Source organism: Nothobranchius furzeri, chromosome 19, assembly GCF_043380555.1.
Source record: "Nothobranchius furzeri strain GRZ-AD chromosome 19, NfurGRZ-RIMD1, whole genome shotgun sequence".
NCBI lineage: Eukaryota > Metazoa > Chordata > Actinopteri > Cyprinodontiformes > Nothobranchiidae > Nothobranchius > Nothobranchius furzeri.
Genome location: NC_091759.1, coordinates 4,094,008 through 4,106,099, shown reverse-complemented (window position 1 = coordinate 4,106,099; position 12,092 = coordinate 4,094,008). Strand labels below are relative to the sequence as shown.

Below are 12,092 nucleotides of genomic sequence, written 5' to 3'. Positions count from 1 at the left end.
TCATTAGGATGAAAACCTTTGCTTGAAGTGACTAGAAAAGGCCAATTAGATGAGCAAGATTCAACGGTAAACAAGTTTAATTTTGCCTAATAAACTTCCAAATTCCCGTAAGTAATCAAGGGCTGTGGGAAACACCCAAAAAAAAGGAGAGAGAGAAAGGGAAGTGGTGTGTTAAGATACTTCAGTCAAGTTTGGAGGGAGCTTTTCACGGCTGCGCGCTGTCATAGTGAATGCTCACGATGAGGTAAATGTGCTAAATAGTGAGATGCACATGCTGTACATATTAACATAGTGGTAAGTAGCGGCCCAACACTGCGGTCTTGTACATATTTATATAGGAGGAATAGTGCTTTTTTCCATAACTGACTGTAGTGTTAAAAATATTACATTTTAATATATATTTATATATATATAAAATAGTGGCTTTCCAACATATTTTGGCGTCATTCTTGTGTTGTATTTTTTAACCCTCCCACTGTCCTAATGGGTGTGACCCCACGAGGAAAGTTGACCATTGAGCAGGGTTGATGGTTTATCCCTTGAGGTCCACGTGGCAGGGGAGAGGCGGTGCTCACTCCTCACCCAGGCCGGCCACGTGGACCCAAGCGATAAACCATCAACCCTGCTCAATGGTCAACTTTCCTCGTGGGGTCACACCCATTAGGACAGTGGGAGGGTTAAATGAAGGATTGGATTGTCCCTTATGATGTTGCCTCCTCTGTTTTTTCCACTGCTTCTTCCTCGGGACTAGCAGGAGATTCCTCTGCAGCTTCGTCCACCTTTTCCGTTTTTTCCACCTTCTCTGGTTCTTTCTCTGCCACTTTTACCTCTGCTGCTGGTGCCACCACAGCCGGCGCTGCCACCGCCGCCACCTCAGCTTTTGCCACTGCTTCCACCTTAACTGCGTCTGGTTTCGTCTCCCCCTCCGCCTTGGCTTCAGCCTTTACTTCCACCTTTGCGTCTGCTTTCGCCTCTTGCTTAGGCTCCGGCTTGGTCTCCTCCTTGGCCTCTGCGTTTTCCTTGGGTTGCCCCCCTGTGTTATTGGGGGCACTCTGCGCAGCCTGTGCGGTGGCCGCTTTCTGTTCCGGCTCCTCATTTTCGAGATTGCGCTGTTCGCTCAGTGAGCACGCCAGGTAGCCGACGAGCTTCATGTACTCCTCGAAGCCAACCCTGCCGTCGTTGTTGGAGTCTAGTCCCTGGCTCATGTTCTTGACGGCCTCCTTGCTGTCTGCTCCCTGGGAAACAGATATTAACACAAAGATTATGAGTAACTTAATCTCACACATACACAGCACTACGCACAAGTTAAAAATACCTTCTCATTTTTTAGGGATTTTACTTCTACACTCTAAGACAGGGAATGTTGAATTTTTTTAACCAAGTTACATCAACTAGTTCCACTAAACCTAGTTGCTGAAACTTAAAGAGTAATATACATTTACCTTTAATGAAACGACATATAAAAATCATATATTACTGTTTTCATTTAAGCAACTAGGTTTAGTGTAACCAGTTGACACAACTTGAAATTCAACTTTTTATTTTTTACAGTGGACCAGGATACCATATTGTGCAGTTTGAGCTTAAAATGTAAGAAAAATGAAAAGAAGACCCCAAATATTTATATTTTTCTAAAATTTGTCAAAAGAAATGGGATTATATTTCGTCTTGTCAGAGTTTGCTGGTAACAAAGAGTCAAATTAAAACTGTCTGTCCATTTAAATTAGAGCAGATTCATACTAGAATAATATATAGGCAATATGTAGAAATAAAATATGTCAAATTAGGTCGATTTCAATTGATTTCATAGTCATTTTATAATTACGTAGCAAAAATTACTATCAGTTTTGCATTCCTTGATTATTTTGGCAGAAATGAGAAATTCCTGCAGGAAGTGCCCTCTGGCTGCACCGGAGGCACTGGAATTGGTCGCAAATAACCACAGAATTCCATGTAAATAATTATGAAATGGAAAACTGTCGAAATGTAAAGATTTAGGTTAAAAATATTGCAAAAAATGTTGCACCAATTGCAGATGCTACTGTTTGGGCTTGGCTGTGTGCAGTCTAGCCATTAGCTTATCAATCTTGAAGGTTGTTCGGGAAGCAAGCCACAGATACGATAACTCACTATTACTATAATACTTATGAGTAATACTTTTTAAAATACTATTGAAGAACAAACAAAAACATTTAAATAAAAAATGTTCCACAGAGATTGCAGATGTTATTGTTTGGGCTTGGCTGCATGCAGACTAGCTGTTAGCTTATCAATCCAAAGGTAAGAAAGTAATAACTCATTACTATTACTGCTTAAGGGTAATAATTACTACAATATTATCAAAAACAAACTAAAAATGATTTTTTTAAATCTATTAACTCCAAAGTAACAAATATGTGAAAAGTTGGATGAATTCTCCTGAACTCCATGAAAGACCTTCAGAATATCTGAGGAAATGTTGCACAAGCTGCTTGGAACCAAAGTATAAAGTAACGTGCAACTTCTGCACCATCGAGCTCGTTCTAACCGAGAGGATGTTTCCGAGCTGGGACTTGACGAGGTTCTGGAAGTCTTTTTGTCCAAGATTCTCTTTCCCTTTGGAGGACTTGATGAAGACCTTCACCACCGTCTGAATGGCAGCTTCCATGACTCCACTCTCTGGGGGAAAGGAGGGAGGGCAGGGTACAGAGATTAGATGGACAGACGAGTCTGATTTAACACATTTTGTGATAACAAACACGCGTGGAGGAAAACAAAACCATGGGTCTGCGTTTCAGCTGCTGACTCCGGAGCTGCCATGAGGGAGGGACGGTGACGTGAGACAGTCAGAAAGGCCGAGAGGGAGTCAGACTGAGAGACGAGCCGTGATGCACTATGGAAGCTCTGATCTTTGATAGGTCACCTGATCTGATGAAGTTACTGAGGGGTCTGGGATTCAGATTACCTCAGGGATTACCTAGTCCCTGTCTGCCCTTCTCTTCTCTTCTTGTCTCACTTTTGCTCTCCTGCCAGCTCCACTCCTCCTTCCCGTACCTGCCTCTGTCATTCTAGGTACCCTCTTATTTTTCTTTCTCCATCAAGCCTTCACGCTGGGGTACACACACACAACCAACAGCATGATAAACATGCTGCTCTGCTAAACCTTCACAAATATTTATTTACCTGATGTTGACAGCGAGACAAAGAGGAATTTAGGGGACGTGCCTGATGCTGAGATAAACTACAGTAAACTGTAACCAGGAGGTAAGTGACACGTTTGCAGGAATTCCGTTCATTGCTGCCAGTGGGGATCACTTAGACAGGAATTTACAGGCTTACTATGAGCTTTTGCCCCCCCCCCCCCCCCCCCCCACACACACACACACGTACGTTAAAGCCTCTCATCACCAGCTGGTCGGTTTCAGTATTCAAATTCAAACCGTCGAGTCTTGTCTAAACACGGATGCACGCTCACTCCAGAGAGCATCTAAACATCATGGCGTTAAACCGAATCCTTCACATACAATATATATGGCTAATGGTGCCTGTTAGGGTCATTATGCATATAGGATGACAGTGAGCTCAGGCAGCTCAGCTCCATTAAACTCTAACATTTCACTCAGGCCTTTTCAGACCATTCAGGCGACCCTAAAGCCTCATAAGAGGACGTCGGCTCAGACTTTGGATTCAAAGTTTATTTTAAAATTTGAGTAACATTTTTTATGTTCATGAGGCCCTGATAATAACAATAGCATTATTACTATTATTACTATTATGAGCTGCATGGTGGCGCAGTTGTTAGCACTGTTGCCTCCCAGCACGAAACTCGGCTGCGGCCTTTCTGCGTGGAGTTACGTGTTCTCCCCATGCATGCGTGGGTTTCCTCCGGGTACTCCGGTTTCCCCCACAGATCACAACATGCCCTATAGGCAGTGGCGGAGCTTGATATGTGCAATATGTGCGGCCGAACAGGGCGGCAGTCTGCAGGGGGCGGCATTTAATTTCCTTTTTTTTTTTTTCTTCTAAAAAAATGTTTTTTAAGCATCAACCAATACATAAACAAAACATAGAAATTGCATGTTCTTAATAATAGTGATGATAATAATACTATTTCTGTAATAAAAGCACAACAAAGTGTAACCCATATCAACTACTCCCTGTCACATGACCCACGTCAGCTGATGTGAGGTCCCTCTCCTGATTGGCTCCTTCCACGTCGCGGCAACAATGAAAGCTGGCTGTGGGGGAATACTTCCGGGCTAAAAACAAAGCGTTTTTCTCCCCTCAATTCATTTATACTTTCATTTTACCTCAGCGGTAAGTGTTCTTAACATCTACCAATAACACCCTTTTACTTGTCAGTGACCAGTCGATCGTTTTCGCTATAAAAAATGACCCTGTTCGGCGGAGTTCCCACCGCGAGCAGAACTCCGGTTCAAAAACGCTGTTTTTGAAACACTTTTATTTACTTAAGCACTTTAATGGGCTTAACTTAAAACCAAGAGCAATCGAATGATTATTGTTATGTGTTGCCTTGAATTCGGCTATGTTGTCTGTCAGACAGTTGCTTTCCTTTATTGTTGTTTTTGTATTTGTTTGTAGCAAACGCTACTGGAATGTATAGATTAAGCTACGTAGCCAAGATGATTAATAATTGACCTGTTGTACATTCGTGATATGTTTACCGGTAAACTGAATCGAACTTGATGTGCTAATGAACGTTTCTCTGGCCTACAGGTCAGGTTTTTTTTCCCCATGTTGAACTGATCTTCTTCATATTGAAGTGTCGAGCTGGTAGGACCATTCTTTCTTTTTGGAATCGGGAAATGAGCTATTATTTACCCCATGAAAAACGAAGCGGCAGCGGGCTGCTGGAGGTGCCCTGCTAGTAAGATCCTGTTTAAACTGAAAACTGCCATAAAATAAAAACTATAATAGCTAGAGCGTTCTTTTTTTAGCTGAAAGTTGAGACTTTCGCCTTTCAGCACATCTGTACTGTACAAGTCGATGATGCCATCATGTTGCGTTAAGTGTGTCTATTTCAGTAGAACTTTGACAAGTGGTGAGAAGGTGGCCAGGAGCTGGATGTTGTATTCAGTCAGCAAACGTTGTTATATATAATACACTCCACGCAATTTGAAACAAAGTTGTAGGTGTAATGTTTTTTCTTGTGTGTGTGTGTGTGTGTGTGTGTGTGGGGGGGGGGGGGTGTCACAGGGGGATCTCGCACAGGGCGCCATTTAGGCCAGCTCCGCCTCTGCCTATAGGTTATAAATATAAGTCACTTTGGAGAAAAGCGTCTGCAAACTAAATAAACATAAACATACTGTTATTATTGGAGCTAATCCGGATGAGCTTTAGTGGAAGTTTAGGGGACTTGTTCCTGCAGCCTGCATGTGACACACCCTTTACGGCCTGAGTACACAAGGACCTCAACGGACACACACACACACACACACACACACACACACACACAGAGCTATTACTGCACATTCATTCGTTGTTTTAACACACACGTGCCTCTAATTTAGACAATTATTTGTTATTTGGCCCAGAAGCTCTCTCATCTACAAAAACAAGACATCAAACTATTATGACCAAGCAAAGCCCCCCTCCCCACATGCACACGCACACGCGCACACACACACACACACACACACACACACACACACACACACACACACACACACACACACACACACACACACACACACACACACACACACACACACACACACACACGCACCTGAGCCCAAAAAAAGAGGATTGCGTTTCCAAACGGGTGAATGTGATACAGCATGAGTAACGACAATACTACTGCTAGTTGGCATTAAATATTAACAGAGGAACAAGCCAGGCTGTGGCTATAAAATTGAAGTGAGCAGCTCTTCTGTAATGGTTTAAAAATTTTTGAACAAACTTAGGCGCGCGCCACCCTTCTCTTTAACGCAACGGGACACTTTAAAAGCCTCAAAAATCTCATTAAAGATGTTATTAAAGCTTTGAATAAGCCTAAAGCAACATGAGCTGCGTTTTTTGCGGGGTTCCTTATAAAAATATATATTTAAAAAACAGAAGCAGAAATGTGCAGAAAAATGCGCTTTTACGCACAAACCAGAAGGGAATGAGTCCGTAATTATCCTTAAACAGAAACAAATCTGGAGTTTTTCTTTCTTTTTTTTTAAGTGCAACAGGATTCCAAAAACCTCAGAGGAAGCTGAACTCGTCCTGCTCTCAGCCAGCGGCCAAGTTCCATGGAGACGCCTCTTGCGAGAGTTTATCGAAACGTGGCAAAAACCACGAACAAATCAGCTTCTTTCACGGTGGAGAAACTTCATATAAACCCAGAAAACCCGAATGCACTCACCGTTCACCGTCTGCGGGACTAGAGATGTGTACCAGATGTGCGCAAATGAGACTTTCTGGCCCCTTTCTCCGCCTTTCTACACCGCTCTGCGCCCTGCGGACTTGCCAAACTCGTACTGCAGAATCTCTTCCGTGATTTAGGTTTTTTTTTCTGTCCTTAAAACTTTTCCCCCTTCACAAGTCAAAGGGCGTGTACCTGGAAGAGTGGGAGGAAGAGCTATGGAAGAGCGCGACTATCCCGCGCGTAAAAAGGGAACAAAAGTTTCTCCAAATACTTACAGTTGTGTGCTTTTTTAATGTGAGTTATGTTGTGGCTGATGTACCAGCTGGTTCACGTCAGGAGTGATTTGCGGAGTTTCACCCCGCTCGGGAGCAGAAAACAGGGCGTGGGATGAGTTCATCCGAACCAGACTCATGCCTTTTCAAAAGGATTTGATTTCACCTATTACAAAGAAATGTTTGGTAAAATGGGTGGATTGTGCAAAATGTAGTAAAAAAGATAAACAGATCCTAATTTGGAGGATTTAAAAGAAAATAAACATATATTGTCCAGAAGTCTTAAATATTTTGGGTTGTGCGTAAAAAAAGATTTGTTGGGGATGATTTGAGGTGTGTTTCTATGAAAGTTACGAATAATAATAATATTATTATAAGATACCTCATGAATGGCCTCAATTTGGAGAAATAGATTTTACACCCTTTGGGATTGATGAGCTAACGGCTAGATTGAGTGAAACTCATTAGGCCTTTCCACCAGACGCATAAGCTCTACATAACATTGTAGACGTGTCATCTCCACAAGCTCATCAGCCTGTTTGACTTCCTGCATGGCCCGAACTACCAAACTTGATGGGTTCTGAAAATGCAAAAAAGAGATCTGACAATTTAGTGGAGCAGTGCGACACTAAGCTTCTGCAATGCGCCCAAAACGCACCACTTTGCAGTTGGTGGAATCACACCCATCGACTATGATGATGGCTGATTGCTGTGTTGAATGTGCGTTGATTCCCTTAAAGGACAGCACGCAATTCATATGTTCAGTGGAAAGGCTTGGTAAAACCAAACACCATACACCAATGCATCATAAATGCTACATCACACAGTTAATCACGTTGAAATACTACCTGCAGAAAAAGCTCTACCGGAGCCTCCGGGAGTCAAGTTCGGCAAAAAAAATGTATCTGGAAAAAAAAAGTACATTTATCATCATGGCTGATGGACTGGATGGATCATTGTGGTTAGAATAAATAAATAAATAAATAAATAAATAAATTATATATATATATAAACAACATGAGCTGCTTTTACTGAAATTTGATATCAGTCTTGTCCTTTGGAGACATTTGTGCTATAGCTAGCCCTTGCTAGCGTTAATTATTCTATGAATGATAATGTAAAGTGAATTAGTGACTATTTAAGGGTTTATAAAACACGATTTTCATTAACTTCTATGAAATTTAGGCAATTACAGCTTTTTTAGACCTGCAGAAAAACGTAGGTCTTGGCTGTGTTCTAACTAGTCATTAGCATATCAATCCTGATAGGTATGAATTATATTTTTGACACTTCAAAATGTCCAGAATATCTGTTTGAGTGTGAGCTGAGCTCAAATCCCTCCTGCAGCCAGAGAGGTATTCTGGAACAGACAGATTTGAATTTCATTCTTTTTTTTTCTGATTAACAAACAAACAAAATTACAGTACACACCCTTGACACAAACACATGCACGCACACACAACAAAAAACCAAAATCACACACAGCTGTTGCATCAGTTTGATTGCAAACTGTAGAAGGGAGGAATTCATTTGAGCAAATATTTCCAGAGACTATCTAACTTTTTGGATTTTGCCAGATTCTTTTCCAATCTTGTAGTAAATTCCTTTGACACTCCGCCTCTCCCTGCTGACGTTTCTTTGTTTTCGGAGCACCAGCATCCCTGCGCTTATCTAGAACCTCTCTCTGCCGCAAACCCCCTTCTGACTCATTCTCCCATCCCAATCTGCCGCCACAACACCAGATAAAGTTGGATGCAAAGGTCACACTCACTTATCAGTTTGGAATACCTGTGTAGTCGGGTTAACGGCACCCTTGGCGTTCGGGTTTCGCAAATTGAAACGACTAATAAAAGCTCACTTAACTCTGTCTAGACGCTACAGTTAATATCACTGAAAACACGTGCTTAAGAGGCAAAACCAATAAGGCCTCACAGACACAATGGGGTGGATTAGCTCCATTACACAGTCTGCTGAGGCCTCATTGATGGACAGTAAAGACCAGGCTGCTTAATGCTTGGATAGACCGCCTTGTACGAGCATTATTAAGCCCTATGGAACAAGATACAGGCTGGATGGAGAGGCAGAAGCAGTCCATATAGAATTACACGCTCTTCACTGAAGGCTTTAACACACTTCTGCTGCAGGAAATCATATAATGCTGTAAATGAATGACAAGAGAGCAAGAGTTTAAAACAAAAGAGCTTTTAATCCAGAGTTCCTCTCATTCAACCAATGGTTAACGAAGCCAGAGCGATAAAACCATCAGTTTTACAGCCTAAATGAGCTGATCTGATTGCTGAGTCGACGGGAAATCTCTACTGACAGAAGCCTCCCTGTTTGCACGCCAGTTTTCCAATCAGCTGCCAGAACTCGGAGAAAGTTAGCTCGCCGTCGTTGTTTTCGTCCAAGGAGCTCATCAGCTGGTCAATGGCTCCGGGATCCTTGGCGTTCTGAGTGAGGGAAGGAGGGAGGGTTACAGATTGGTTTTCTTTTTATTCCACATCTATTCCTAAAGAAATCCTGACTGAGGGAGTCATGAATCATCCCTGAAAATTAATGCACATGTTTTTGTTGCGTAAACTTTACATACTACAAATCTACCAAAGAGAAAAACACATGAATTAGTTAAAAATGCCCCTAAAACCATGTTTCCAATGTGCAAAATAGTTTTTGTGTTCTTTTCATGCAGAAAGGTTCCAAGTATTTTATTAGTTTGATAACAAACTTGTTGATGTAATTCTTTGATATTCAGGTCAACCTTTACTGTACATTTCAGCCTATAAATGTTGATAATTATTCACTGAATGTAACAGAATTAAATAAAAATATGAAAATGCTTGAAGAAGGAGGTTGACTATTGAATTTTACATAATTATCACCCTGCATCTTTGTAAAAACACGTTGTTTTGCTTCATTAAAGAGTAAAAGCTCTCAGGTCTTGAGTCTCTTGCAAACAGGGATGGTTCTAGGCGACATTAAACGGGGGCAGCTGCTATGCTAAAGAGGCACCTTTGAAAGAAAACACTACCAACATCGACTTTAAGTATTAACATTTTTAGTGAGTAATTATAACAATACAATAACAGCAATTCAGTTACAGCTTTTCATTTATTTTCAAAATAAAACAATTTTGTAAAAAAGTGAGTAATTTCTTTCAGTGACAACATGAAAATATTTGTCTGATCATCTCATTTCAATTCACGTGCTTTGGTTCCACATCTTGCATTAGGCTAAATTATCACAAAAATCCATACTCATTAATAATTAGGCTCTTCCCTTAGCAAGGGGGGCCAAAGGGGGTCCAGCACTTGCTGTCAGGGTGGCGCTAGCCCACCCTGGACCCTTTCTAGAAGCACCCCTGCTTGCAAAAGAGACTTTAAAATTAAAAATGTGTTTTTTTTATGAATGAAATAAGAAGAAGACAAACCTTGACAAAGTTGGGGAGCTGGGAGGTCACCAGCTTGTGGAACTCATCTTTGCTCAGTGTGCTGGAGGATCCATCCTTCCCAGCAAACTCCTTAAACTGGCCGACGATGGTGTTGATGGCAGCTTCCATGGTGACTTGTGCTGTGAATGTGCAACAAAGCTCAGCAGTCCTGAACACACTCTCTAATCAGACGCAGCAACCCTTTATTTACCTGTGTGTGAGTGTGTGTGTTTGGGCTGACGCGAGATGGAGCCTTCGACGAGCCTCGTGTCCCCCTCCAGCTCTGACCATCACCTCTAATATAAGTGCCTCGCCCTCCATTGCTTGTGCACACATCAGCGGAAAACCCTCAACCTGCCCTCATCACTGTCGGCTTTCCATAAAAAAATAAAAATAAAAAAACTGCTCACGCATACACAAAGCAGAAAACTGTCACTGATGACCTACAATGAGCAAACGTGTACTGATGACTGCACAAAAACTAACATTTGAGTGTGTGAGCAGAGCCGGGGGGCTTATTGACAGCATCAGGCGGGTCTAATCAGGCCACTGAATCGTGCATTTCTATGCAGTAATTAGTTTATACAAAACATGACTCAAATAATGGTATTGGAAACTAACACACACTCTGTTGTGTGCATCCCTCTTGCTGCAAATGTGTGTGTGGAACTAAAGTATAATGCTGTAGATTTACTAGAATGATTTAGTTTCTGCAGAGATGCTTCTAATCTTCTGGAATTTAGAGAATGAGTCTCTCTCTTTGGTTTCGTAATCAGCAACGTGTCGTCACTCAGCAGCGTGTCGAGCCCGAGTTGTCGGATCGCTGTGAGGTGTGTTCACGACTGCGTGCATATACGTGTGTGTGTGCGCTCTAAGGAATTCTTCAGGGTTAGAATATTTTAGCTCTGCATCACAGCTGTGATAAGATGCCATTCGTGCCGTTGTGTCCACTTCCTGTCCGGAGTGTGAGTCAGTAATCCGGTCACACTGTCACAATCCTGTCTGTGTTTTTTTTATTCATTAGTTTTATGATCTTTTTAGTACGGATGTTCGATATTATTGGTCCACTGTTAATATTGGCGTTAAAATTTGACGTTAGAAAATATCGGTATTGCTTTTCAGTCTTTTCATGACCCAACTTTTACATACCGTACACATTATGTATGTCAAACTCTTCAGCTACTTCTCCTCTCTCTCAAAATGCAATATGACGGATCAGTGGTAAGGACTTTGAGATATTTTAGTTTTTTTGCCAAGTGAACGTTGTCCTCACAGTACGTAGCTGCGTTTAGCTAGCAAGCTAAAAAAGGACAAAAGCATCTCCAACCAAGGTTTGCTTCTCTGATCTAAAGATATTTAAAAATGTTTTATCACCGTAGCTACATGACTAACTAATACACACATCTTAGCGTCACGCTTAGGGAGACGGAGATTCAGATGCCGTTCGAAACAAAATAAATATGGTACTTTTCCTGTTACTAACATAAAGTGAAGTTGGCATTGATAATAGGATATATGTAGCCTAGTGAACTAGACCAAATTCTTGCTTTGCAAAGAATGAAGAGCAGAAATAATACATTTATTTAGTCTGGCTTGCCAGGCTAGGATATATGTGATGTTGGAAACCTAAAATGGTTTTTATTTTTTATGAAAGTAGGGAACATATCAGTATTGGTTTACATCTGTATCAAAAATGAAATGTCAGACAATAGCTAGCTAGCTGCTTTTTAAGTTTTAGTCGTCTTTATTCGTTGTTTTTACGTTTTAAATCTTTGTTTAATGATCTTTGATCTCTGCTCAGGCTGGCTTTTTGCATGGCCTTTGGTTGATTCATCACCACCTTCTCTTCATTCAGATTTTTCGTACCAATTCTGCCAATTTCTTTTCCTCTTTTCTCAAATTTTTAATCACAATTTTTACATTTCCCATCCATCCATCCATCTTCTGAGCCCGCTTTTTCCCCCGGGGGGGGGGGGGGGGGGGGGCTGGTGCCTATCTCCAGCGGTCAACGAGCAATCAGGCGGGGTACACCCTGGACAGAGAG

The 12,092-nt window shown here is 41.6% G+C and overlaps 2 protein-coding genes across 3 annotated transcripts; both read right to left on the bottom strand.

The window, feature by feature from the left end:
- Positions 1-619: 619 nt before the first annotated feature.
- On the bottom strand, positions 620-6,683 carry s100u (S100 calcium binding protein U). 2 transcript variants are annotated; one of them, XM_015973697.3, is made up of 3 exons: positions 6,625-6,683; positions 2,528-2,658; positions 620-1,235 (listed from the first exon to the last, which is right to left on the bottom strand). In XM_015973697.3, exons 2-3 carry the CDS (start codon positions 2,645-2,647, stop codon positions 702-704), a joined length of 654 nt encoding a protein of 217 aa, XP_015829183.3. In that variant the 5' UTR covers positions 2,648-2,658; positions 6,625-6,683; the 3' UTR covers positions 620-701. The 2 variants fall into 2 exon arrangements, with proteins under 2 accessions (XP_015829183.3, XP_015829182.3); XM_015973696.3 differs by lacking the exon at positions 6,625-6,683 and adding an exon at positions 6,347-6,414.
- Positions 6,684-8,807: 2,124 nt separating this feature from the next.
- On the bottom strand, positions 8,808-10,420 carry s100a11 (S100 calcium binding protein A11). Its single transcript, XM_015973698.3, has 3 exons — positions 10,260-10,420; positions 10,049-10,188; positions 8,808-9,071 (listed from the first exon to the last, which is right to left on the bottom strand). Exons 2-3 carry the CDS (start codon positions 10,175-10,177, stop codon positions 8,937-8,939), a joined length of 264 nt encoding a protein of 87 aa, XP_015829184.1. The 5' UTR covers positions 10,178-10,188; positions 10,260-10,420; the 3' UTR covers positions 8,808-8,936.
- Positions 10,421-12,092: the final 1,672 nt, after the last annotated feature.

Coding starts and splice junctions, on each gene's coding strand:
- s100u (XM_015973697.3), bottom strand. CDS start 2,647: ATGGAAGCTGCCATTCAGACGGTGGTGAAGGTCTTCATCAAGTCCTCC. Junction 1,236..2,527: donor AGCTCGGAAACATCCTCTCG/GTTAGAACGAGC, acceptor TCTGTTTCCCAG/GGAGCAGACAGCAAGGAGGC.
- s100a11 (XM_015973698.3), bottom strand. CDS start 10,177: ATGGAAGCTGCCATCAACACCATCGTCGGCCAGTTTAAGGAGTTTGCT. Junction 9,072..10,048: donor AGCTCCCCAACTTTGTCAAG/GTTTGTCTTCTT, acceptor TCCCTCACTCAG/AACGCCAAGGATCCCGGAGC.